Genomic DNA, 25,273 nt, shown 5'->3' with positions numbered 1-25,273 from the left:
CTCATATCACATTCCAGCTACCCTGCCTCCATCCTCACCCCCTCCCATTTATCTCTCAGCCCCCTTGGACACAACACCCCGCACCCCACACACAATCCTGATGAAGAGCGTATGTTCAAAACAGTGACTCTCCTGCTCTTTGGATGTTGCCTGATTGGCTGTGCTATTCTAGCTCAACACTTTTTGACTCTGATCTGCAGTCCGCATAATAATATTTCTACACATAGTTAATAGAGAATAAAAGTAAAAATGGAATACTTAATTGTGATATACAAAATATCCCAGGATTAGTGTTGGGGTACCTTAAATAACTCTATTAAAACTGGTATCCTGTCACCAAGTCATCTTTTATTTGCACGTGCATAGTACATGACACTGACCCGGTTAGTTCAGACCAGGTTCCCAGAGCAAACAGAACCCCAGATATATCTGTCAGCCAGAACTCTCTGCTTGCACCAGGTTAACAGCCCCAATCAGGAAAGTCATATTTTATGATTTGAAGATGCTGGTGTTGGACTGGGGAATACAACGTTAAAAATCACACAACAGTAGGTTATTGTCCAACAGATTTATTTGGAAGTACTAGCTTTCAGAGTACTGCTCCTTCATCAGGTATTTGTGGACTCTAAGATATCTTATACTCCACAACCACCTGATGATGGAGCAGCGCTCCAAAAGCTAGTACTTCCAAATAAACCTGTTGGAATATAACCTGGTGTGTGATTTTTAACTTCCTATTTTATGAGGTCAACCTGGCTGACCTCATTCCAATCACAATGTCCTTCTCCTTTAAGTCCTAGGATGTAGCCCCATTTGTTTTCCTGCAGCTTTGCCTGGGGAACCTGGTCTAGTTCCTCCGACAATGCACTCCGACAGTACTGGCAGCGTAGATAGCGCGCCTCTTGTGCCTGGAGTATCTTGGCCAAAATTCACCTTCTTCAGGCGGTAGCAGCACAGAGGCTGTGACATCTGTTGTGTCCATCTTGTCCTCAGAGCTTTCTTCAATGTTTGGCAGAGAGGTAGAACCCATGGGTTCTGACAGGTTGCCAGATGTTCTGAGGGTCCAGGTATGTTTTGCTCTGCCCCGTTTGCAAGTTTGCAGCTTTCATGTGGTTTGCAGGCTTGTTCACGACTGCCTCTTGTACCCGACCTTTGTATGTCACAGGACCTGACCTCATGTCGACCATGCTGCTTACCCATACAGGGCCAGGTATTCTTGTGACTTCAACACCAAAGTTTCTCCCCTGAAGTAAACTGCTTAGAGGATCCATTATCGGCATTCCTGATGCTGTTTCACCCTCTCCACTAAATCTGGGAAGATTAAATTTAACATGGTGTGGAGTCTTCTCTCTGCTAGAGGTGTTCCTGTAGTTGTGTGAGTGGTGATCTAATAGTCAAATAGGAACCAGAACAGTTTGGTATTGAGTTAAGCTTGTTGGGGATAATCTGCTATCGGGGTACCTACATTGGGGCTAGGGAGGGGAGCACCATTATTAAAGCAGACATTGTCAGGTAACAGCTAAAACACAGCCATGTAAAGTAAACCCAGCCACTGCAGGACTGTCTGCCTGAGGCCACATTCCTTGGGGATTAGAACATGTCCATCAGTTTCAGATCATCCTGTTACAATCTCATTGTTAATAAAGGAAACCGGTAACTATCGGACAGTGTAAATCGCACCGATACTACACTTAATTGATAAAGTACTTGTTAATGCCTCCACTGACGTCAAACTCCATCGGGTTCTGTGTTAAATGATAATACCTGTATATTCAACTATGGAGAACTATTGTGAACGCCCAGACAGCCAGACGCATAGCAATGAGGAAACCCTTCCAAACAATAAACTTTTGAATTACAAGGTCGGAAACTGCTGAACCCAGGATGACTACCCATTGTTCAGCACAGCAGGAGCTGGACAGGTATCTCGGGGCAGCCAATAGAGACACTAATCCCTTCACAGACAGGTGAACCGACCAATGAGAGAACCGAACGAGGGGAACCTGACCGGGAACTCGAGGAGGCGCGAAGTATAACTGCTCCAGGTCCGAAGAGGAAGACAGAACGCCTTCTCCAACGAATTGCATGCTCTTGAATTCGTTGTATAGCTTGCCAGTCTTGATTCTGTAATAAACGGTATTTTTGCTCCAAACTCTAGCCAGTGTGATCTCTCCTTCCAAAGAACACGTGGAGACGAGACCCTACGGGTCCGTCCCAACAAGCTGTAAGCTGTTTCTTTAAGCTTGCCTTCAAAATTTGGACTGCTCTTTCTGCCGGACCATTGAACAATAGATGGTATGGAGCTGGCCTTATATGACGAATGCCAATGACTTCAGGAAATACTCGATTTCTCTGTTGGTAAATGTTGGCCCTTTGTCTTTAATCAACATCTCTAGGAGTCCATGTGTTGCAAAAGATGTTTGCAACTTTTCAATTATCACGCCTGTGTTTGACAAATGAACTCCATGCATGTCCAATCACTTTGAGTGGGCATCCACTATGGCTAAAACATAGAAACCATGGAAGGACTGGCATGGATGACATATAATCAAGCCATTTCCATGAATGTGGGGGAGCTGCTTAGCAATAATTAATGTACTTCTTGGCACTCTGCATCCAATCCTGGCCACCAGACATAACGTTTTGCCAACATTTTCATTTTGGAAACCCCTGGATGACTCTGGTAGAGTTCAGCCAGTATCTGGTGGTGACCTTTGCTCGAGATAATCTCTCTTGCTTCCTGTAATAGTATAGGTGAAAATAATGACTGCAGATGCTGGAAACCAGATTCTGGCTTAGTAGTGCTGGAAGAGCACAGCAGTTCAGGCAGCACTGCTCCTCGGATGCTGCCTGAACTGCTGTGCTCTTCCAGCATCACTAATCCAGAATCCTGGAATAATATGCCATCCTCAGTGGTGAACTGTCTCACCAGGTCCAGAAGGGTTTCAGTTCTGGTTGTGGTTGCTTTTTTCTTTCCCTATCACCACCAGCTGTTTCTTTTTGTGTCCACAGTACAATATGGTCAGTGATGACTGGAAAGGTGTCCAGAAAGTTTAAAAACAGAAAGTACTCTTCTACTATATCTACCAGCAGGAGGCAGCTCAAGGCATCCATATTTGCCACTTGGTCACCCGGATGGTGTTCTAACTTGTAACTGTACGCATTGAGAATAAGAGGCTACCACTGAATTCGACCTGAAGCAATGGACAAACAACATGGCTTTATCCTCTTTAAGTAGCTCTAGCAGCGGTTTGTGGTCTGTTACTATTACAAATTTACATCTATAAAGGTATTGGTGGAACTTTCTCACATCAAAGAAGACTGTCAAACCTTTCTTCTCTACTTGGACATATCTTCGTTTGGCATTAGCCAAGGTCCAGGAAGCATATGCTATCAGGCATTCCTCTCTGCAGGGCCACTGGTGAGCCAACACTAATGTAAAGGGAGGCATTACGTGCCATTTGCCACATTTTGCTTGGAATCATAGTGTGCCACCACCTTAGGCCAGGTTATGTTTTAATTTTCCGTAATAATTCAGCAACTCAACAAAAGACCTAAGCTCTGGTTCAGACATGGAAGAAGGGGGACCTTTGATCGTTTTCACTTTATCTTCCAACAGGTTTAACCCAGTCTTCTCGACTCTGTAGTCTAAGTACCTGAAACATATACTTTTCCCTCCTGAGGCATACCCCGCTTTGGAGAAACGTTTAGGCACCATGTCAAAGTTCTCTAACTGCTCTTAATCGATCTTTCCAGTTATTAGCACATCATCCAGATAAATGTCTACCTGGGTAGACCTTATACAATGTTCTCCAGCCTCTACTGGAAAATAGCACAGGCTGATGATACCCCAACAGGCAGTCTGATATATTGGTACAAACCCTTATGGGTATTAATTGGACCATACTTCTGGGAATCCTCATCTATTCGCAATTATAGGTATGCATGGCTCATGTCCAGCTTTGTGAAGGACAGTTGCCCCTGCCAGTTTTGTATATCAGTCCTCTATGTGAGGAATTGGGTATTTATTCAGCAGTGAAATGCAGTTGTCTGTTTGAAATCTCCACAAAGTCGGTAAGATTGATGCTACCCAGTCTACATACTGTGCGTGTTTGATGATTCCTTTGCTTTTCAGCATCCTGATTTCTGCCTCTATTTTCTCAAGTCAGGTAAGTGGCACTAGACAGGCCTTGCAGAATCATGGAATTGCTTCTTGGTCAACATGTAAGGTGGCCTTGGCACCTTTCATAGTCTAGACCTTCCTGAAAACCTTTCGGGTATTTAGTTAGGACTTCAGCCATTTTCTAATCAAAAAATTTTGAACCAATCAAGTTAAATATTACTCAACCAATTTTGCCCCATTATGCTTGGGCCCGAGCCTTTTACGACAATCAGTGGGAACTGAGCCAGCTGCTTCTCATAAGAGACTGGAACGAACCTGTACCCCTAATATGTTGGTGTTCCAAGGTATAGATTCTTCACCTGGCCAGGGTCTTAGAGCAAACTTAAGGGTCAGAGTTTAGTGTGAATTTTTGTAAAGACTGGTTCGGCAATAACTGATACTGCCACCACAGTATCAACCTCAATTAGAAGGGTGACCATTAACCAGATGTTTATTTGACTGGGTCTGATTTGAATGTTGCTAAACATTTCAACTTTTCCAAACCAGTCGTAGGTGGAACTTCCAGTGTGTACACTCTTATAGATGAAAATGTGTTGCTGGAAAAGCGCAGCAGGTCAGGCAGCATCCAAGGAGCACGAGAATCGAGGTTTCGGGCATGGAGCCCTTCTTCAGGAATGAGGAAAGTGTGCCCAGCAGGCTAAGATGCTGGGCACAGTTTCCTCATTCCTGAAGAAGGGCTCTGCCCGAAACGTCGATTCTCCTACTCCTTGGATGCTGCCTGACCTGCTGCGCTTTTCCAGCAACACATTTTCAGCTCTGATCTCCAGCATCTGCAGTCCTCACCTTTTCCTCGCACTCTTATAGATGTCAGCCTACAAGTTCTCTAACTTCATTTCGGTCCAGTGGGACTCTTCTGCTGTCTCGAGTCTATATACCGGCAGGAACTACTGGCTGGAATCTTCAAGAAAATTTTAATCGTTTGGGTGAGGTTTGGTTTTGTTTTGAAGTTTTGCTGTGGGCTGACCTAGAGTCTTTCTGTTCTGGATATGTCCTGAGAGAGCTTTTACAATTGCCTTCTCTCAAGTACTGCTCCCCAAGCTCAGCTGGCCTGCTGAGGGTGTCCACTCTGTCCGAATACCTATAAGTCATAAGCTCCACTTGCCACATTTTCTAATGACAAAGCCAGTTGTAATTGGGCTTCAATTAGTAAGTGCTTTTGCATGATCACATCATTTATCCCACTCTCATTGCACCGAGGTAACTCCGCAAACATCAGTATCCTGTCACCAAGTCACCTTTATTTACAGCTAGCTCAGAGCTGGCACTTAGAATGAACAGAACTCTTGACACTCCTGTTTATTTTCTTTTCTTTTAAAACGTCCCCCATATTACCACTGCACCCAAAGGGGGCCCAGCAGTAGCGCTTACATTTTCCCCAAATCACTCATGGCTTTGTGTTTATGCATAGTGACATGATAAAAAGACACCATTGTGCTGAATCTTCATTCTATATTTTTCACCACCAGGAAAGCACACATGTGGCTAGTGAAACATTAATAAACAAAGCCTGATAAGGACAATGCTTATATGAAAAAAGGTAGGAACTAAATCAAAATAGTGTTGGAGGGAGAAATAAAGCACTCCATCTCCCCCGCCCCACCGGTGCCCACCTCTCCATAAAGCCACTGAGAGCATTAGTGGATGCCACATGCTCCCTCTCCAATGACACCTGGGACACTCCTGTTCATAACTGTCAGCCAGGGCATCCTAATAAGACTAGGTTAACAGTCCCAATCAGGGAACACACATTCTATGAAGTTAACCAATCACCACAGTGCCAATTGTAATATGTTTGTGATTTTCCTTAACACTGCTTGTGTAAAGTTGTGGATATAGAATTTTGATTACAGCACAGCTGTACCATTTAAGTGTAATATTAATCAATCTGCTGAACAATTTACATGAAATAAGGCCTGCATTCTTCATGTCACAAAGTTACAGTCAATTTGCTCTAACTGACAGAAGTTTCTTGGTTAATTGCTCTAACTGACAGAGGTTTATTGGTTAATTCAGTGTTATGTGCTTTCTCCTTCTCTCTCAAGTTAAAGATCAGGAAATTATTGGTTTTCTTTATTTTTACTTTGTATAAAAATATAAAAGCTGATCCATGTTCACCTGTACAGTGGTGAGTCATTTCAATAATATCGTATTTGAGTTGATTTGATTAGAATCAGAATGGTTATATTACAGAAGGCCATTCAGTCAACTGTGGCTGCACTGACAGTCTGCAACAGCAAATCACTAAGTACCACATTTTCCACCCCCATACCCTTTTTCCTTAGTCCTGCAAACGTTTCTACTTCAGCTAATAATTTTCCCTCAAAAGCCACAACCACTTTCTCAGGCAGTGTGTTCCCAACGACGTACTGCATTAAAAAGTCTTTCTTTATGTCACCTTTGGTTCTTTTGCAATACACTTTAAATCAGTGTCCTCTAGTTTTTATCATTTCAGCAATGGGAACTATCTCACCCTATCTACTGTGTCTAGAATTACTGTGTCTAGAATCTTCATGACTTTGAATACCTCTATCAAACCACCTCTTAGCCTCAGTTCTAAAGGAGAACAGTCCCAATTTTGCCAATCTCTCTAGATAACTGAAGTTCCTCAAACCTGAATTCAAACTATATCAAGTGTAAAGCTTATTTTTGGTTCATTGGTTTGCAACATCTTTGTAGATGAACTCACTTGCATCCTGTGTATCTCAGCTTTCATGGCTCGTATCTCATTCTGTCCTACATCTGAGTCAACAGCTGACCGTGCCTCTTTTGCTAGTTGAATCTTCTTCTCCCACAGCATAATCTGGCGCCTGTAAATGTAAATACATAATGAAAATACATTGGGAGAGAAAATGTGGAAGTATGGAATGCATAATATGAAAAGCAGATAGATTTCCAAGAGTTTTTTTTAATTAAAAAAAGAGCTTCACTGTCAAGATCACTATTTAAAAGTGAAAGTATCAATTACACAGTCCTAATCCCAGATAGCCACTGAGAGCAGACAAATAAAGAAAGTAGGAACAGAAGTAGGCTATTGGCCCTTCAATTCTCAGTAACCTAATTTTATGAGTTTATTTTAAATTAGATTACTTTTTTTGTCTGATTAATTTTCCTGAAAGGTGGAGAGGGGCCATTACTCTCAATAGCATCATCATGGTTGCAACATGAAGATAAGGTAATTGCTATTCAATTGGAATGAAGAGAAAAACGTGAATGGTTGGAAACGAGAAATGTGAAAGTGCTGTGATGGTCATTAGAACCTACAAGCAAATTATACATTCCAAACGAATTATGAAATTGAATCTATTGTTTACCTCATTTGTAGGTATTAAACCAAGAATTTCAGTAGTTTGTCTTTATAATGAACTGAATTAAATAACAGACCATCTGCCTTCCCTTCCTAGATCACACGAAAAGGGATATTGTAAATGCCCTCTCCTAGCTCTCTATTTTAGTACATGGGTTGCTCGTGTGGAGGCAGGACATTTCCTAGTTCTGCAAACCTCAACTGGTTAAAAAGTACCCTGGATGGTCAAATTTACATTCCTTGGGAGGTGGGCCACCTGGAATGAAAGCTGAAGCCGCTGACTGTCACGGGAACCTGAATCATCCACCTTGAAAAGCTCACTTCGGACACTTAACAAGAGGTCACAAGAACCTGAATCATCAACATTGAAAAGCTCACTTCGGACACTTAACAAGAGGTCACAAGAACCTGAATCATCAACATTGAAAAGCCCACTTCGGACACTTAACAGATAAACCTATTTGAAGTTTGCACACTAACCCTATGCTATTGTACGCTAACGATATTAAACGCGACCTTTAAACAAGCATGTGTTAAATGCTGACCGCGGCACGATTTTAAGCGGGTGTAAAACAGCTGATCCCAGTCCTTTGAACTAGTGACATAAGTGCTTTTTGTAAGGGATATAAGCAGAGCTTCACAGCAGGCAAATCGCTCCTGCCACTAGCTGACAGGAGACACTGAACCAATGTAGCTTCGGCTACTGAACCAAAACAGGCTTGCTACAAAAGACACATTTGTGCATATTGAACCAATATCAAAAGATCTCAAACAAGAGACAACTAACTTGCAGCCTGCTCAAAAGATCCCCTTGAGGGACACTTAGGGAACTAAGCTCTGCTTTATCTTAGGTAAACTCGACTCGCGACTTTGAATTGGAACTCTGACTGAAGAAGAATCTAAGAAACTAAAGTAATTTTGACTCGCGACTTTAAATCGGGATTTTGAGCTAAGAAAACCATAAGGCTAAGAGTGAGTAACTGTAGATTGATTTCTTTTCTTATGTTTCAATAAATTACATTTTTAATTTACATACACACACGAATCGCCGAACAGTTATTTGATTAAGATATATTGGTATTATTATTGTGAAGTGTTAAGAACTACAAATGGTAGGAAGGTGCTTGGTTGGCCCAAGGCGAGCCGCTCTCACTCATAGGTGAAAGGGGTAATACTGAAGGATGACCTATAGACCTACGATAAAGCCTAACCGGGTTGGAAGTTTCTAGGACCAGACAGTAGTTTAAATTCTCACCAAGGGTATTCACTACCAGTAACGGCCTCACTGAAGGTACGGAGGAATAATCCCTAGGCTAAGTGAGATAAACTAGAGTTACCCACCTAGATAACATAACAATTGGCGCCCAACGTGGGGCTCGAGAGATTGCACTAATCTTGAGCTTCACGACCAATATTATCTTATAACACCAAATAACTTCCCATCTGTACTGGGAACAGCAAACACAAACGGAGCTCCTATAAAAATATAAAATGGCCATTCCTCAAGAGTACTTTAGAAATACTTGGGAGGAAATCCTGGCAGCAGGGGACCAGGACACAGTTTCACCCCCGGCCCGAAGAGGACAGGTAGTGAGACTAGGAGCAGACGAATCAATACTCCAGGGATTAGACAGACAGGCAGGAGATCCTGTCCCCGCAGGAGTAAGATATAGGTTCAGGATAGAATATCAAAACGGAACGCACCATCACTACGACGGGGTCGTAGGAGATGATGGGCAAGGAAATCGAGTAGAACCCTCTTTACATTCTGCAAGTGTACTACCAGAACAACAGGCAATAACAATAATCAGGGCAGAACCTGACCTTAAAGGCAGAGAAGTCCCGCATATACCAGGAATGACAGCACATGCCTGGGCCGAAGACATAGCATTACAAATTATAGTCCCACCAGATAGAGTAAGACAGATACCGGCAAACAGAAGGATAGCAGCACAAGCATTAGTAGCCCAACACGCGGCGGACAAAGCCAGATGGTTAATAAATAACCCAAGACAGGGACCAGGACCCGTTCAACAATTGGCAGCCAGACGAGTATATGGGGACCCGTCACTAAAAAACTTTAAGGTATGCTTCCCCAACTTCCCAACTGAAGACAGAACAGCAATAAAATACATAATAGCCAATTACGAAAAATTAAGAGCATTTTTGGAAGGACTAACTCCCAGGGAAATAAGTGACCTATTTAAGGCCGTAGATTGTCCTTGTTTAGATCAGGAAGAAAATACCACCATCAGCCTATTAACACTACTCCATGAAGCCCATTTTCGGGTATATGGAACTCAAAGGGCAGAAGCAGCAAATAGAATATTTAAAACTCTTCTTGACTCAGGAAGAACCCTAATGCAAATAACTCAAGCGACCGAAGATCTAGAAATAAATTTTGTACAGGTCCGAAACCAATTATTTAGGAGCCTCAGAAATGAGACCCCCACTAACCATCTGAGAACAGCAGTAAATAACGCCCGACCAGGACAAAACCCTTGGCAAATATTTAGACAAACCTTAACGGAGTTAGGAGAATCATTAAATCTTTCACTAGATAGAATAGGAAAGGAAAACCCTCACGCCAATACCCCTGAAGGGAAAAGAACAGAAAAACCTAAGATTGAGCCTAAGAGACAGGGACAAGGTAATAAAAGACACCCAGGACCAAAAGGACAATGGACTTATCGACCACAATATGAACCACTAGGACAAATGGTAGAAAGGTTTGACTATCAGGGACCCAGACAAATAGGACCTCGGAACCCAGACTCCAGACCCTGGATAAGTCCTAATTATAGAGGAAACAACCCAATTCCAAATTACCAGCCCCAAGGACCAAGAGGGGGAAATAACCACCAAGGAAATAATTATCAGGGAAACAGGCAACAGGGAAATGAACATCCACAAAGAATCCCACAGGGACCACCACAACCAACCCATAGGTATAACCTCAGACCAAGAGACAACCAGGGAAGGGCTCAAACGTCAGGGCCAGCCAGAATACAAGCCCAGGGAGACGAAAGAAATAAGCAAAAACCTCACCAGACAAGAATGCTGAAAATAAACCCTAAACAACAACAAACAAGATATCCTGAAGAAAGAGGAAAGATAGAAGGCTACAGACCTAACCGAGAACAATGACTCACAATGATGCTAGATACTGGGGCAGAGATGTCCTTGATAGATAAGAAATTGGCAGATAAACTAAAAATTAAAATAATCAGGCAAGAACAATATCAGGGAATAGGATCTCTATCCAACAAACAGATGTAGGGAAAATTAGACTCACTCTAGGAAACGGAAAACAAATTCAAGCAGAAGCCCTTATAGTCCCAAATTTGATTCAACATGGACAAAAATTAATAATTGGATGGCCAGAAGTACAAAAGTACAGGCTACTAGAAGAAACAGAAGACAATAGAGAAGCAGATAAGGAAAAGATACTAGAGCAGGTTAAAGATCCAAAAATAAAAGCCAAAGTTACTAACCTAATCAATACCCATTGGGAAATATGGCAGAAAGACTCATATCATTGTGGAAAGTTAAACATTGAACCAGTACCAACAGGCATGGGACACTTTGAAATAAAGAAAAAATATGGGATAAATAAACCAGAAATAGCTAAAGAAATTCAAAGGGTAATAAACAGATTGGAAGAACAAGGAGTTCTAGTGGAACAAGGATCACCCTATAATACTCCAATAATGGGAGTGCCAAAACCCGGCAAGCCAGGCAAATACCGCTTAGTCTGCGACTACCGAGACTTAAACTCCAAATCGGTGCCCTTTTCACCATACTTTAAAGGAGCTCAGGTTACTCTAAATACCTTAAAAAGGAAAAAATATAAGACTACATTAGATTTATCAAACGGATTTTGGAGTCACCCCATCCCAGAAGAAGAACAAAAATATACAGCTATAACAGATACCAAAGGAAGGCAACTGGTATGGACCAGGTTACCACAAGGATACTTAAACAGTCCAGTAATATTCTCCGCAAAAGTCAGAGAAACGATACAGGACTTAGCAGAACCAGGACACATTGAATGCTATGTCGATGACATATACATTACCCATTCCAACTTGGATGAGCACTTTAAGTGTCTCCACAAAATACTAGAAAGCCTATTCCACGCAGGATACATAATAGGACTAGGGAAATCACAAATTGCCAAAGAAAACGTCAAATACCTAGGGGTAGAATTAACTGATGAAGGAAAAGGACTTACAAAAGATTTCATGGAAAAATTAGGAGAAATAAAACCCCCCACAAAAATAAAAGAACTACAAGCCATATTAGGATTAATGAATTATGCCAGAGACTTTATCCCAGGGTACGCAGAACTGTCAAGACCACTCTACAAAAAACTAACCGAGAAGGTATTCTCATGGACGTCAGAGGATCAGTATGAGCTAGAAAAACTGATTGAAGTATTAAATAAAGCAGAAAATATGGGAAAACACGAGCCAGGAAAAAATATAGAGATGGAAGTTATAGTAGGACAAGAAAGTGCCACAGTCAGACTAACCAGTGAAGGACAAAAGAAACCGTTTCAATATGTCTCACTAAATTTTACAGACACAGAAAAGAAATTTCCGAAATTAGAGAAAACTTGGGTGGCGATAACCAGAGCTATGGAGTCAGCCAGGAAATTACAAGAAGATGGGAAGATAGTAATCAAAACAGATCTAGCAGAACTACAATCCAAACAGCAGAAGATAGAAAAGAGTCAGAAAGTACATACCGCCAGATATGAAAAGTGGGAAGTATTAAAAGCAGACCCCACTATAGAAATAAGACCACGTTTAGATAAAACAGATACCTGGTGGATACCTAAATTCCAGATTAAAGAGGAAAAACAAATAGGAGGCAATTCTAAACCAGATATTTACATCTATTCAGATGGAAGCGCACAAAAGGGACTTAACAAACATGGAAAAGAAGAAAAACAGACAGGAATAGGAATAGTAATAGGGACTAGAGTAGATAACGATTTCCAAGAAGAAAAAATGGTAGAAATAGAAGGACCAACTGGGGGTTCTGCCCAGAAAACAGAACTTAAGGCCTTAGAATTAGCCTTAAAAGAAGCAAGCCAATATCCCCCTGAACTCCGTATACTCATTTGTACAGATAGCTTCTATGCCAGTCGAGGCTATAATGAGGAATTAAATAAATGGAGTGAAAAAGAATTTCATGATAATAGAAATCATCCCATACAATATAAACAAATATGGGAAGAAATAGCTAAATACAAAGAAAACCTAGACAATACAAAAGTTATACACATAAGAGGACACCAAAAGGAAGGTGAGCACAAAAAGGGAAATGATTTGGCAGACAGGGCAGCCAAAGTAGCAAGCTCAGGCAGAATATATCAACAGAGAGTAATAACTAGACAGATGAAGAGGGAGAAGCAGGACAAAGAACTAGAAGCATTGCTAAAAGGAGAAAACCCGCCAGGGTTTCCAGAAAATCAGGAATATTGGGAAAAGGAAGATGGTACGGTTATGACCGAGATTAAAGGCCAGAAGAATGAACAGGGAAAAATAATACCACCAAAATCAGAAAGAAAGAAAATAATGGAACAGGCCCACACAGGCTTGGGTGCTATACACCCAGGAATAAAGACCACACAATCCCATTTACTCCAGAAATACTGGTGGCCAGGGATAAAACAAGAAACTAAAAAATACTGCCAAGAATGTAAAATATGCCTGAAATACAACATAAAAGGAGGAATTAAAAAAGAACCTTACATAATTAGGCCACAAAACATGGAACCAGGAGATAAATGGATAATGGATTTTATCGGCCCATTACCGACCTCCTATGGTAAAAAAACCATTTAAAAGGCCTAATAAATATTGTCTAGTAATAATTGATGAATGTACTGGATTTACCACCCTGACACCGACAAAAAGTTGTAGAGCCCAAGATGTCATAGAAACTAGTGAGCTGATGCTGGTCGCTAATGGACCTCCCAGAGTAATTCACTCAGACCAAGGACCTGGATTTAAAAACCAGGACTTTAACATGTGGTGTAACTCTCATGGGATACAGTTGCAGTTTAGCACACCTTACCATCCTGAATCGGCAGGAAAGGTAGAACGGAGAAACCAAGCTGTCAAACTAGCCCTGGCAAAACTGTTGGCCTCTCGCGGAGGAAGTTGGAGTCATTGGTTAAAGGAGGTACAGCTGGCCATCAATAATACGCCCATAGACTTAGTAGGAGCAAAGAACCATATAACTCCGCACTATCTAAAGTTTGGGGTGCAAATGAACACTCAAAATAAACCAGAAACCCCAGAGCAGGGAAAGATGAAAAAAGAATGGCTGGACATACTACAGGAAAAGAAAGAAAAAATGAGAGAAAAAAAGATTAGAAAATATAAAAACAGAAAGAAAATATTGGGAACCTAGAATAGGAGATTGGATACAAGAGAAAAAACAGAACAAAACAAGCAAAGCCTTTAAACCTAGATATTATTTACCTCAACAGGTAATCAAAGTAGGAGACAGAACAGTAACAGTTGGAAAAGAAGGTAAGGAAAGGGTACTTTCAATTGACAATATTAGACCCGTCACAAAAGAATGACTGAATGGATAGAATTATACCTAAAGGAAATGGAAGAGGGAGAGAGTAAAGCAGCACAAGAAAAATTCTCACCTCAGACAAAAAGGATTAGCATAAATTGGAAGAAATGGTGGAAACAGTATAACACAAAAAAGGTGCGAAGCAAAGATTTAGAAAAAGGAATCAGAGCTAGAAAAAAGAAAGTAAAAGAGGAGAAAAAGAATAAGGACGAAAAAGAACACCTAACGAGGCAAAACACCAGATGCAGTATTTTCAACATAGGTCAACATATTCTCTTGATAACGGTCATAATATTCTTGACAGTAGGAGGAATACTAAAAGATGTAGTAAATAAAAATATAGAATGTGCCAGAGTAGATGAGATAAACATAAACACAACATCTTTGACAGGCATGGCAACAATAATTACTGGAGGTACAATGCGGAGTTGGATAATAATAGGAATAGGAATAATGCTACATTAAGGAATAAATGCACAACTATATGAAGAGATACAAGATCCTAGACCCTCAGCAGAAGAAGTAGGAACAAAATTAGAAGGATATGAATTCTGGTTAGATAAAATAGCACTAAAACAGGAACTAGGAAGTGAAGACCTAGAACAAGACGAAGAAATTGACAAAATGCTAGATAGATGGCAAAAGGAACTAAAGAAATATAGTATACAAGGAATCAAAGGGAACCAGACAAATCAGACGGAATTGGAAAGGGAAAAATGGTTATATTGTATATACACCGAAAACCCAAGCACTCAGGCTACAGGAGACGAAACATATTATAATTGCTCATATCCAGATCAGGGATACCCCCTAAATAATAGAAACACTCAACATCCAATTATTATGGAGGCCATAGGAAAATGGAAATATCAGAAGGAAGGAGGAGCAATAAAAGGACAAAGATTATGGGCCCAAAATAATGATGACCAAGTATATATAACGTTATTAGGGGAAGATGATGCAACAGTACCCAACCTAGGAAGATATGAAGTAAGGAGGGAACCCCGCACTACTCAAATTCTCATTATTTGTGATCACTCCATTTTCCAGAGAAAGAGTAGAGAGATAATAAAAGAGGTCATGACCACAAATAATGGAAATAAGATAAGAAAACTTTTTAACCCATACTTAGACCCCTGTCACCATCATCGAATTGGAAAGGCGATAGAATATGCCAACCCCAAATCACACATTTGGATAGAAGAGACCGAGGAATTCGATAGACAAACCAATAACGCCTGTTATCACTATTATAAGAATGAAACCCATATAATAGGATGCACCAGCAAAACCCACTGCTGCAAGGATAGATTCAGTAAGAAATGCACAAAGGAGACACAGTGTAAAAGAAACGAAACCCATGGACCATGGCATTGCAGAACACCCAATAGTGGAAAAGTGGTATATATACAAGAGGGAATATTCAGATGTGATTATACTTATAAAGTCCCATATGACAACTATAAGAACATTAGCAACTATGAACAAGAAGATCTTGATATGAATTGGAAATCAGTATATGCAGACTGGTATAAAAAGCACTTTAGTAAAATGTTAAAAAATATTACCAGAACTAATGCAGAAATAAAGGTAGAAGATGACACCGTCTGGTGTTTTCATTGGGGTAAATTATATTGTTACAAAAACAAGAAAAATGGTTCATTTTGGGAACAATCCCCAGCGATGAGAATAGCCTTAATCAATAATGCTAACAATAATAATAATAACAATAATAATAATAACAACAACAGGCAACAGCAAGCAGAAGACTACATAAAAGATATGTTCCAAAGACAAAAAATCCAATGGGAGGCAGGAAAAGACATCATAAAGGAGCTAATTACAATTCAGAAAACATTGGCATGGGAAAAAGGAAGAAACAGTCTTAGGCAACAATTAAGCAACCTTAAACAAAATTGGCTACACAATGTGATAAAATCAGAAAACCGAACTATAGAAGATTATACAGCCCAGGTAGTTATAACACAAATAGAGGAAAAAGAACAAAACATTTATATTAGCCTGGTAAAAATAAGTAAAGTACTAAGAAACGTTAACATGAATACTAAAATACAAAGACCCATATGGATGAGCCTAAAAAATGGCTGGATGAAAAGAGAAAAATGTTCAAAGATAAAGGATAGACCCTATGAGATAATGGAAGGAAATATAATTACACTCAGACCTTGTAACAAGAATATAACGATATATTGGAAAAAAGATTGTTATGTAGAATATTTCCCCACAGGAAATACATGGCTAACCAATCAGTCAGGAGAATTTAAGGTCAAGACAGGAGATAAAGGATGTACTGGAGAGCTGATTAAGGAAAATAAAAAACAGAAAACACCATACAAAAAGGAGATCAGACTAAACATTGATAGACCTGATCCAAACATAGTTCATCTAGAAAGGCTCCTAACAGAATACTCAGATCAGGAGTGGATGGAGATCCACTTTACAGGACAAACAATAGACGAACAGCTGAAAGATCTAAAAGATAAAATAGCAATAGAAAGGAGAAGAGAACAAAAAACCCTAAAAGAAGAACTGCAGATATGGGTAAAAGAACACACAAGTAATATAACGTGGGGTTCTATACAAGACACAGTCACATATGCAACGGGCAAAGCCGCGAATATATGGATACAGATATATGATTGGATTTATTGGATACTTAGTTGGTTCGGATTGGAAGATTTGGCCCTCTTCCTGGTAGGAGTAATGATTGTATGGATACTAGTAGTGGTGGTATGGCCATTCGCCAAACCACTAATTAAAGGCCTTATACCTAAAAATAATCCCACTATTTCGATCACAGGAAAATAATGGATCAGAATTTGCAAAAGTACGATAAAGTAATTGAATTTCTAAAGAACCAGAAACACCCACTACTCAAAACCCTTTACTTGAACAAATTTTCTGAACAACCCAGGGCAAACATCGTCTCTGCCACAGCATGGAACCTAAATCATCCACAAATGAAAGACATATGGATACACTGTAAGTCCTGTGGTAACATAGGAACAGGGGAAGGATATACAGAATGGAATAAGCCTTCAAATTTACACCCAAGAGGCCATCCCTGCTTACACCTAAACTTTCAAGAATCAGCAGAACAGGCAAAACCTGAATGGGAAAAAGTAAAGATAATTAAGTTTAAGACATTCATGGAGCAATTGGATTCCGAGAACTTAAAAATAATTAAACAAAACCCGAACATCATGCAAAACTACTTTTCGGGACTACCCTCATCAGAAAAAATTAACCTGAACATCATGTGCACCCCTAGGGAAAGGAAGCTAAAAAGAAAAAGAATAACTGAATCGGATGATAAAGTACACCCTGAAACAAAAGTTCTGAAATTGAGAGACGAATTAAACCTTAAGTAAAGGTAGGAAAATGATGCAATACATAGACCTCATTATCTTAGCATCAACTATGATAATCTGCTTACTAGCAGCCACATGGCTATTAATACTTAAGAAACGAAAAATCAAGATTAACAACCGAAAAGGAATAACAACTTTGGTCATAGGGATGATAATAGTAATGATACCAATACTTATAGATAGAGGGATAGAAGCATTGGGAGAAAATCATAATAATGAAACAGAATACCAAGTTGATAGAACACTAGGATGGTTTAATTTTGCTTCAGAAACTTGTTTTGCAATACATGAATGTATAGGACACCCAACAGTACTCCCAGTAACCCTCTGGGACACACTTAAACATAAGATACCCATTCCCATATACAATTAGTTATAGGAGGACAAGCGCTATGGGGCATAACAAATACGGAAACAGCTAGCCTAGTTTTAGGAATTATGATAGCATTTTTATTAATATTAGGGGCAGAGTATAAATTCAGATATTGGAGCAGTAATAGGCGAGGATATTCAACATGCTTAATTTTAATCATGGCTAGCATAACGGTTAGTATTCAATATCAACCGGACTGGATGTATTATGCACTAAGCCTCTTTTTTGTGATAAAACTTTTAATAATTGGATATTCTATTTTTCAAACAACCTCTTATCAAAACAAACCAAAACCAATACAAAAAACCAATGAACCAAAAAACAGAATCCGAAAGGATCTTGAACCAAAAACCAATGAACCAAAAAACAGAATCCGAAAGGATCTTGAACCAAAAACCAATGAACCAAAAAACGGAATCCGAAAGGATCTTGAACCAAAAACCAATGAACCAAAAAACAGAATCCGAAAGGATCTTGAACCAAAAACCAATGAACCAAAAAACATGAACCAAAAGGATCTCGATCCTAAAACCAAAAAGCCAAAATGGCTGAAACCAAGCAACAAACTCTTGAACCAAAAACTTACGTTATCAGAATGGCAACAACTTGCGCAACACTTACAACGACCACCCCCTTATGCAGACAGCTAAGCAAAAAATGGATGGAAACGGATCATGGGGGAAGAAGATTTTGATCACCCAGGAATCAAAAAATATGTGATACAAAAGAATATATACGATAAATTGGTGAAACAAAATTTTGTGATTTAAGGAATGAAATTTAACCCTAAAAGTTCTACAAATCAACACAATTGAACTCAAAGACAAAAGAGTCAATTGAAAGAAGGAAACCAACATCATAATAACCAAGGATGGTGAAGTAAACCCATCTCACTACTAGATGATTACAACCAAAACCAATGCATACTATGTGACTCTGACAAGATCACGGGTTGACTAACCTGCCTACGATATAACAGGATATGGACTAAACTAAGTTTGAACATTTTATTATGTATTGCAACAACTGATCCGAAAAAACCAGCACCGACGATTGGCCAAGGCTGAATTAAGTCGGCATGAATTTAAGGAACCAAGTAGGACTAAAACTTTGAATCGATTTTTTCTTCATGATATTTACATTCGTTGAATTAATAAAAGAATTATACTTGAAATCGACATCAAAACACAGGAGGTCGGCCTGTGGCAGTGCCAACAGTGGTGGAGATGAGCAACAGCCTTACCATTTTGATTAGGTATGGCTTGGCATGTTTAATATACTGTGCAATTGTATGGAGACTTTATTATTATGGACTAAAAAACAATCGCTTGACCGAATCTCGCTTTTCAAGAGGGGGATGTCACGGGAACCTGAATCATCCACATTGAAAAGCTCACTTCGGACACTTAACAAGAGGTCACAAGAACCTGAATCATCCACATTGAAAAGCTCACTTTGGACACTTAACAGATAAACCTATTTGAAGTTTGCACACTAACCCTATGCTATTGTATGCTAACGATATTAAACGCGACCTTTAAACAAGCATGTGTTAAATGCTGACCGCGGCACGATTTTAAGCGGGTGTAAAACAGCTGATCCCAGTCCTTTGAACTAGTGACATAAGTGCTTTTTGTAAGGGATATAAGCAGAGCTTCACAGCAGGCAAATCGCTCCTGCCACTAGCTGACAGGAGACACTGAACCAATGTAGCTTCGGCTACTGAACCAAAACAGGCTTGCTACAAAAGACACATTTGTGCATATTGAACCAATATCAAAAGACCTCAAACAAGAGACAACTAACTTGCAGCCTGCTCAAAAGATCCCCTTGAGGGACACTTAGGGAACTAAGCTCTGCTTTATCCTAGGTAAACTCGACTCGCGACTTTGAATCGGAACTCTGACTGAAGAAGAATCTAAGAAACTAAAGTAATTTTGACTCGCGACTTTAAATCGGGATTTTGAGCTAAGAAAACCATAAGGCTAAGAGTGAGTAACTGTAGATTGATTTCTTTTCTTAAGTTTCAATAAATTACATTTTTAATTTACATACACACACGAATCGCCGAACAGTTACTTGATTAAGATATATTGGTATTATTATTGTGAAGTGTTAAGAACTACAAACGGTAGGAAGGTGCTTGGTTGGCCCAAGGCGAGCCGCTCTCACTCATAGGTGAAAGGGGTAATACTGAAGGATGACCTATAGACCTACGATAAAGCCTAACCGGGTTGGAAGTTTCTAGGACCAGACAGTAGTTTAAATTCGCACCAAGGGTATTCACTACCGGTAACGGCCTCACTGAAGGTACGGAGGAATAATCCCTAGGCTAAGCGAGATAAACTAGAGTTACCCACCTAGATAACATAACATGACTGCAGATGTGGCGTAGATGCAAAGACTGCGTCTGTGCACTGACACTATTCGAAAATTTAATCGAAGAAAATGAATCCATAAACATCACTAGCCCCATCAGTACACATTCTCCTTGGCCCATCGATGCCAACTCCATGGCCTCTCATATCTCCTTTGCTAAATTGTGCCCTGTACCAATTCCTTGCCAACTCGTGCCTCCTATGTCCTCCCATTCCCCCACAAGTATCTTTGCCTAACCCTCTCCACACCAACTCACCTAGTATCCACAATGGATAATTGCACCTATCTGTCTATTGATGATATCAGTATGGAAAAAAAGACTCATTGATTAAAAAAAAATTAAATTCCATCAAATAATACCTTATAAAAACAAATGTTTGTACTGAGTTGCTTGATAGTTTTGACAATTTCAAAATGTTTGTGCATTCTTTTTGCAATCCTATCGAGTGAATGATATCCCCTCTCTTGTCTGTCATTGGACTGTATTCACATGATACATCATCTCACTAAAGGGGAAATCCTTTCTATAAAAAGAATTTGAAACAAACCTCGTCAGCAGTCTGTTTTCCAGACATCCAAAACCAACTTGTCATGTAAGAATGTACCTGGGTCAGCCATGATTCAAATCCAAATATTGAGCTGTTTCAAAATGCTATTGCCTCAACTCTAAACCCCTCCAAATTTGGTGCACAACTTGTGCCTGTGCTTGCTTAACATACATTGACTTTCAGTAAATTAACAATTCAAATTGTACATTTTCACCTTTGTACTCAAATCCTACATGTTTTGTCCTATTCTTACTTCTGTAATTCCTGTCAGTTCTATAACCCTCAAAAAACGTGATCTTCAAACTCTGGATCTTGTGCATACCCTATTCCCTTCATTTCTCTTCTCTTTGTCATCTTAGCTCTGGAATTCCCTTCTAAATCTCTCAGCTCATTAATCCTATGAACCTTCCTTAAGGCTTACTTTTTTGACCAAGCTTTCAATCACACATACAAGTATATTTCCTTGGGTTTGGTGTAAATTTTTGTCTTTTATATAGAAAAAATAGGAACTTAGGAACAGGAATAGGTCATTCAGCCCCTCGAATCCGATCCACTATCTAATAAGATCATGGTTGATCTCTGGCTCAACTCCATATACCTGCCTTTTGCCCATATCCTTAATGCCTTTGTTTAACAAAAATTAATATATCTCAGATTTAAAACTGAGATATATTTTTGGAAGAGTGCCAAACCTCTACCAGCCTTTGTGTGTATAATTTCTTGATAACATCTCTTCTGAATGGCCTGGCCCTCATTCTCAGACTATGTCTCCTAGGTCTAGAATCTTCAATCAACGGAAATAGTTTATTCTCTTTTCTTCTTTTAATATCCTGAAGACTTTCATCAGATCATGTCTTAATCTTCTAATTTAGAACGCTTCAGAATATTTTTCAACATAAAGGAACTTTATAAATGTATATTATTATTTAAAACCATTCCAGATTAATATTACTGAAGCATTTAGGTTCACTTCAAATAGAAATTAAAATCAGAGCAATATACTGGTATACTTACTCTGCTTCCACAAGACTGTTAACCAGCCGTTCTTTCTCTTCCTTCAGCTGATCCAGCTTTTGCTGTTTTTCAATAGCTTCTCGCTCAGCATCCTGAAAAGGTAAATGAAAATACTTGGATGTATACAGCAAATTTTAATTCAACATTTTATTCAATGTTGTAGGCCATTACTCATCTTGTGATTTGCAAGGTATCACTTTCAAGTAAATAAAGCACTTTTTCTAATGAAGCCTTAGAGTTTTAGCCACCTAATTAGATTGCTAAATAGCATACGTGCTTCGCATTTAAGCAAAGCATTATTATTCTTTGCCACAACCTGTCTAAATTTACAAATGTTGCTAAATTAAATTCGAAATAGCTTTGCTTTTTAAATATCAAAATATTCATCCAGAACTTTGGAAAAATAAAACTTTGAAGTAAAATGCTGTATCTCATGGAAAACCAAAATACAATCAAAAACAAAACCAATCTCATATCGCCACCTTGCTCACATATAACTAACATTATACTTTGCAGGGGAAAACGAAAAACGGAAGCAGTAGTGAAAATCATCTACAATAACTTTTAGGCATCATTAGAAAATATAAAAATATAGTAAAGAAAAAACCTTTTGGATCACCAAGCCTGCCTCCAACCCAAGATGCCTAGAGCATTATGGCAGTTACTACACCCACATGTAACTACATAATTTCATGAGCAAATAAAAAAAATCTTGAAAACACTTTGGAAAATCTCCTCTGATTCCAAGTGGTGGATCAAAATCAGTTGAGGTAATCCCTAAACCAATCCAATGCACCTTTTGAAGATGTGCAGAATTTGCAGGCACCACACATTTTTAAGATGCTCAGTTTTCTCAGAAATGAACATCTAACATCTGATCTATCCCGAGACATGTATATTTTCAATGGATGTTCTTTAATCTTGCTCAATTTGTCAAACTTGAAATATCTATCATTTGATATGCAATTCAACCCTTTCCTTATTTTATACACGTATATCAGGATGCTTTTAAGTATGCTCCTGTGAAGTAAATATTTCCAGCTCTCCAAATCTATATGGTAAATAATTTTTTTAAGCTAGAAATCATTCCTGTAGCACTCCTGTGAACACTTTCCAAAGCTGCTATAATACATTCCATACAAAAGGACCAAAATTGAGTGCAATACTCTGGATGTCATCTGACTAAAGACAAGCATAATGACAAATCAAACAGTGATGATGCACTTACTTCTATGGTGGAAGGGTGTTGTATATTTGCAAACTTTTTTCTACTCAGTTATGTAGTTTACGCATACTGACCTTCAATGCAGTTACAAATTCATTTTCCATCAATATATTTGAGTGCTCGAGTGAATCCTTCATGGAGGCATTCTTTGTTAACAACCCATTGAGTTTCACCATGTCATTAGACAGAGCACGCATGTGACGTTCAATGTCTTTCTTTGCATTCAATCCTTGTTGTATCATGTCTACAGGAAGAAAATATATTGGATTAGTTGTGTCAAATAACATTGTTGAAGTAGAGGGCAAGCTGGTGAGTACAGCAAGGTGAAATTAAATAGGCAGATAGGTGGTCACGGCGGTGGTGGGTTGGGGTTTAGAACAAAATGGTATCTACAATTTTTATGCAAGTGTGACATAACATTTTGAAAGGGCTGGAGATTTTTACTGCCAAGGCAGGTAGCTTGAGTTGGAAAATTTGCTGACCTGCCCCCATGCAATTTTTGCTCTGGCGAGGTGGGAATAGGTGTTGCCATGTGAGAAGGTGGTTCAGAAGTGGGTCAAATGCTGGTTAGAAGGCCTACTGCAGTTCTTTGAAACTTCAGCCCAGATTTTATAAAGAGCTGTTTGTTAGGCCCCCACCCACCTCCAAACGAATTCATAACTCCTGTGCCACAGTACATCCATCATGCTCATTCCATGCCATCTCACATTTCCATATCACCCCACATCTCATCTTATTACCCTCATTCCAATGTCTAATATTGACAGACTCAGAAACCATGTGGAGATGAAAAAGAAAATTCTAACTGAATATAGCTGTTACTCAAACACTTAATAGTGTTTACATCTCTACCAAAACAAAATTCATAATTCCAACACTGCAAGTTAAGGTCCCATGGATCAGTGAAAATGGGATGCCTTTAAACTATTTTCAGAAGGCCCAGTGGATCTGTTTTGCGCCCAAGAATTCATGCTCATCACTGCCAGGATATCCCAGAATTAACCAGCATCTTTGTGCCGATGCCATCTATAAGAAGCCATTGTGTAACCACACAAGTACTGTAGTACTGCCAAGCACAGTTCCTGATATTTGTTCCATATGTGGCAGAGAAGGGAAAGGTGATGCCTTGCTTTGCAAGGAGGGTCCTGGTGGATGGGGTGGTGCAGACACAGTACATCCTCTTCACCCAGGATCAGCAAAAGAGGCTTTGATATCAGACAATGTTAGACTTCTCCAAGATTGTCACCTGCTCACTGTAATCTTAGTCATTTGGAGGAATGCACAGCAATGTAAAACATTGTACAACACACAGCTTCCAGTCTAAGTTCCAATGACTCATAGTGTCTCTGCTACTGTACCATCCTTGGCTCAGGCTCTAGCACTCTCAATATTGCCTGCAACACTTGCTCACTTGCTTTTACCCACATCTGGTCAAACCTCATGGCCTCCTGTGCTGATCCTGGGTGAAGAGGATGGACTGTCTCTGCACCACGCCATCTACCCAGGACCTCCATGTCATTGCCCACAAAGCGAGGCATCAAATTTCCCTTCTCTGTCAGATCTGGGGCAAATATCAGGAACTGTGCTTGGCAGTTCTGGACTATAGTGCTTGTCTGGATGCACAATGGCCTTTTAAAATGGCACTGGCATGAAAATACTGCGATATCCTTACAATGACAAGTTGTCTTAAGTCTGGCGAGTGGTAGAATGGGGCTAGAAACAGAAAATAAGGCTGCCACATGAGTGAGAATGGTAGTTAATGAAGTGAGAGAATTTGCTAGGGATTGCAGAAAGAAACCCTCCATGAAAAGCAACAAAATTGACACTTAGTTCACAAACATATAATTCAGCCAATAGTGTTTCTAGAAATGCATGTGACATCGGTGAATTCATAACTAGAGTACTGTGCACAGGTTTAATTCAATTTCTAAGAAAAAGATATTCTTGCAGGTGATGGAGCATAAGTTCATGATATTGGTTCTGCAGAAGAGTGAATTGTCCTGTGATAATGAATTAAATTAATTAGGTCTATATTCACTGAACTTTAGAAATTGAAACATACAACGTTCTGAAGGAACCTGACAGGTAAAAACACCTTGAGGTTGTTTCCCAAAACGAGGGAATCTAAAGCTCGGGTCAATCTCAGGATAAAGAAACCAATCATTTCAGACTGACATTAGAAGACATTTCTTCTTTCATAGTTGTAAGTCCTTGGAATTCTCTATTTCAGAAGATTCTGGATGCCCCATCATTGA

The 25,273-nt window shown here is 39.5% G+C and overlaps 1 protein-coding gene across 1 annotated transcript in view; it reads right to left on the bottom strand.

Annotated features, from left to right (window-relative positions):
- The window catches only part of ccdc40 (coiled-coil domain containing 40), a 110,319-nt gene that overhangs the window by 12,047 nt on the left and 72,999 nt on the right, over nucleotides 1–25,273 (bottom strand). Inside the window, exons 18-20 of the mRNA XM_060844903.1 lie at nucleotides 23,093–23,262; nucleotides 21,794–21,885; nucleotides 6,870–6,990 (exon numbers count right to left, since the gene is read on the bottom strand). Coding sequence (XP_060700886.1) covers nucleotides 6,870–6,990; nucleotides 21,794–21,885; nucleotides 23,093–23,262 — 383 coding nt within the window. The remainder of the gene's footprint in view (nucleotides 1–6,869; nucleotides 6,991–21,793; nucleotides 21,886–23,092; nucleotides 23,263–25,273) is intronic.

Source organism: Hemiscyllium ocellatum, chromosome 25, assembly GCF_020745735.1.
Source record: "Hemiscyllium ocellatum isolate sHemOce1 chromosome 25, sHemOce1.pat.X.cur, whole genome shotgun sequence".
NCBI lineage: Eukaryota > Metazoa > Chordata > Chondrichthyes > Orectolobiformes > Hemiscylliidae > Hemiscyllium > Hemiscyllium ocellatum.
Note: the sequence above shows the minus strand (reverse complement) of the source record. Positions and strands in the feature narration are given on the sequence as shown.